General features: G+C 39.1%; 1 protein-coding gene across 1 annotated transcript in view; it reads left to right on the forward strand.

Annotated features, from left to right (window-relative positions):
* The first annotated feature begins 1734 nt into the window (after positions 1-1734).
* CHAMP1 (chromosome alignment maintaining phosphoprotein 1) overlaps positions 1735-2570 on the forward strand; it is a 3787-nt gene continuing 2951 nt past the window's right edge. Inside the window, exon 1 of the mRNA XM_009883055.1 lies at positions 1735-2569. Within this exon, the coding sequence (XP_009881357.1) occupies positions 1785-2569 (785 nt within the window). The 5' untranslated portion in view covers positions 1735-1784. The remainder of the gene's footprint in view (position 2570) is intronic.

A 2570-nucleotide genomic window follows, 5' to 3' on the forward strand; every position in this document is an offset into this window, starting at 1 on the left:
CTCTGCTCCTCAGCCAATACTCCTTTCCAGTTTTTTTGGTTAGGTTTTTTTTTTTTTCCCTGTACACGTCATCTTTTAGCAGTACTGCTAATTTACTTTCTTTCTGCCCCAAACCCAAAGCAGCTTACCGCTGTAATATTTTTTATTCCTTCTTTTTTTCCCTAATTACAAGCTGAATAAGACACTGCTTGTTCTGCAGGTTTTAAGACTGTTTGTGTACTGACCATTTATGTACTGATTACAGGCTAAACAGAGCCAGTAACTGTTAAGTGAAATATTCAGCCTCAGCCTCAGTGGAGGCATTTCTTGTTTTCTCTACTCAGCTCTCGATTTTCATGAAACTTAGAGAAATTTAAAATGAGACTGGATTGCTTTGTCTAATTTGATTGGCATTGACTGTAGGGCAATGTGTTTGTGTAGGCCTCATTTTCATAAGAAACCAGGGTAAAAATGCTTTAGGAATAAATTAAGAAAACTTGCTTTGGATGCATATTTTTAGAGTAGTTGTTAGTCAAATATATATTTAGACAGGAAATTTAATCTTAAAATGACACAAAAACTTTGTTTTGAAGCAGCGTGTCTTACAAGACCCCCAAAATTAGGTTGATAGCTTAGCATGATAATTGTGTAACATCTGTTTAATTTGAACCTTCAAGAAAAAAGCCTGTGCATTTCACATAAATGTCCAAATATTCCTTTTCACCATAGAGATACCTCCCACATTTAGGTGAAAATGACTTACATAACATAGGTAGAATTGTTTTTCTGGTCATTGTAGTAGCTAATCCTGGTAAATTCTGTTGGAAATAGTGGAATCTAGCCAAATCATTAGAAATTATTTGCGTTTCAGATGCTGCATTTCTGTGGGCTGGTGGGGTTTTTTTTGTTTGCTTTGTTTTTTGTTTTGTTTTAAGGTCTTACAAAAACAGTAATTTTGAGAAATTTCCATCTTTCTCTTTGGGGCGAGGCAGACATTGTTTTGAATAGAGGGCTGTCAACTACACCAACTGGAAAAAAAGTCACTGCTGTTTTTTTAAGTAGTATTTTTGTTTTTATTGGGGAAGCAGATGAAATAATGGAATGGAAAAAATTCTTTTCATAATGGATAAAGTCAAAAGCAGCAGCTTTTGTTTTTCATGTAATTAGTGAAAGGAAAATAGCATTTAACAGGCAAAAACAGAGGCTAGGCTTTAGGTAGCTGTTTTCTTCTTGAATTTTTTTTGTCTTTGTCAAAACCAGCTATTTTGTTTTGAAATTTTATGATGAAAATGCAGTTTTGAAATCACTTTATCTCAGTAGCACTGTTTCAAAGTTTTTTTTTTGTTTTCAGTTTACATGTGTAATGTAAATAAAACCACTTCAAATCTGGGAAGAAAAGACAGCTGAGAAAGCAAGTCACATTTATCAAATAAAACAAACTTAGCTCTTTATCACCTGGGTTCTTTTTTATCATTTGCTTGCAGATCTTGTTACATAGATAGGAAGGCCTATTGTTAAATATAAGCTGTGTTTTTCAAGTTCTGCTGATGTAAAATGATTTGCAGAAGTTGAAGAGACCTATATTTGATTTTCTTTATGAATTAGTTAGTACCTGTGCAGAAGATATGCTTTCTAAAATGGAGGGGGGGGGCGGGAAGGAAAGCACATGTGGTTATTTAGGAATGTCAAAGAGTTGAAATTAAATTGACAGCTAACTAGACGGATTTTTTTTTTTTTTTGCTTTATTGCAGGAACTGAAGCTTGCTCTTTAGAAGGTGCAGTGTTGTGAAAACTACCACAGAAAAATGGACATGTTGCAGATACTACGTAAAACCACAGAGCGCTTAGAGTGTGATCACTGCAGCTTCAGAGGAACGGACTATGAAAACATACAAATTCATATGGGTACCATACACCCAGAGTATTGTGATGAAATGGATGCTGCTGGTTTGGGTAAACTTATATTTTATCAAAAAAGTGCAAAACTGTTTCACTGCCACAAGTGTTTCTTTACCAGCAAGATGTATTGCAACGTATATTATCACATCACAGCACAACATGCAGCACCCGAGAAGTGGAATGAAGAACGGAAAGAACAGGTAGAAGGAGAATCAGATTCATCCAAAAAAAGTGTCACATTGGAGCCACAGAAACCTACCCTTTCCCCTGAGTCACGCAAATCTGCCCTTTCACCCGAACTCCCCAAAACTGAACCTGTTGTTTCCCCCAAGCTTCAGAAATCTTCAGGGTCTCCAGACCCCCAGAAGTTGGCTCAGGTGACTTCCTCAGAGCCAGAGAAGTCTGCCCAGGCCATGTCCCCAGATCCAGAAAAGTCAGCCCAGGCCACATCTCCAGATCCAGAAAAGTTAGCCTCAGCTGTATCCCCAGACTCAGAAAAGCCGTCCCCTGGTGTGTCCCCTGACCCACAGAAGCCAGCCCCTGCTGTGTCCCCAGATCCACAGAAGCCAGCCCCTGGTGTGTCCCCTGACCCACAGAAGCCAGCCCCTGCTGTGTCCCCAGATCCACAGAAGCCAGCCCCTGGTGTGTCCCCTGACCCACAGAAGCCAGCCCCTGCTGTGTCTCCAGAGCCC

Source organism: Charadrius vociferus, unplaced genomic scaffold, assembly GCF_000708025.1.
Source record: "Charadrius vociferus isolate BGI_N301 unplaced genomic scaffold, ASM70802v2 scaffold92, whole genome shotgun sequence".
NCBI classification, from domain to species: domain Eukaryota; kingdom Metazoa; phylum Chordata; class Aves; order Charadriiformes; family Charadriidae; genus Charadrius; species Charadrius vociferus.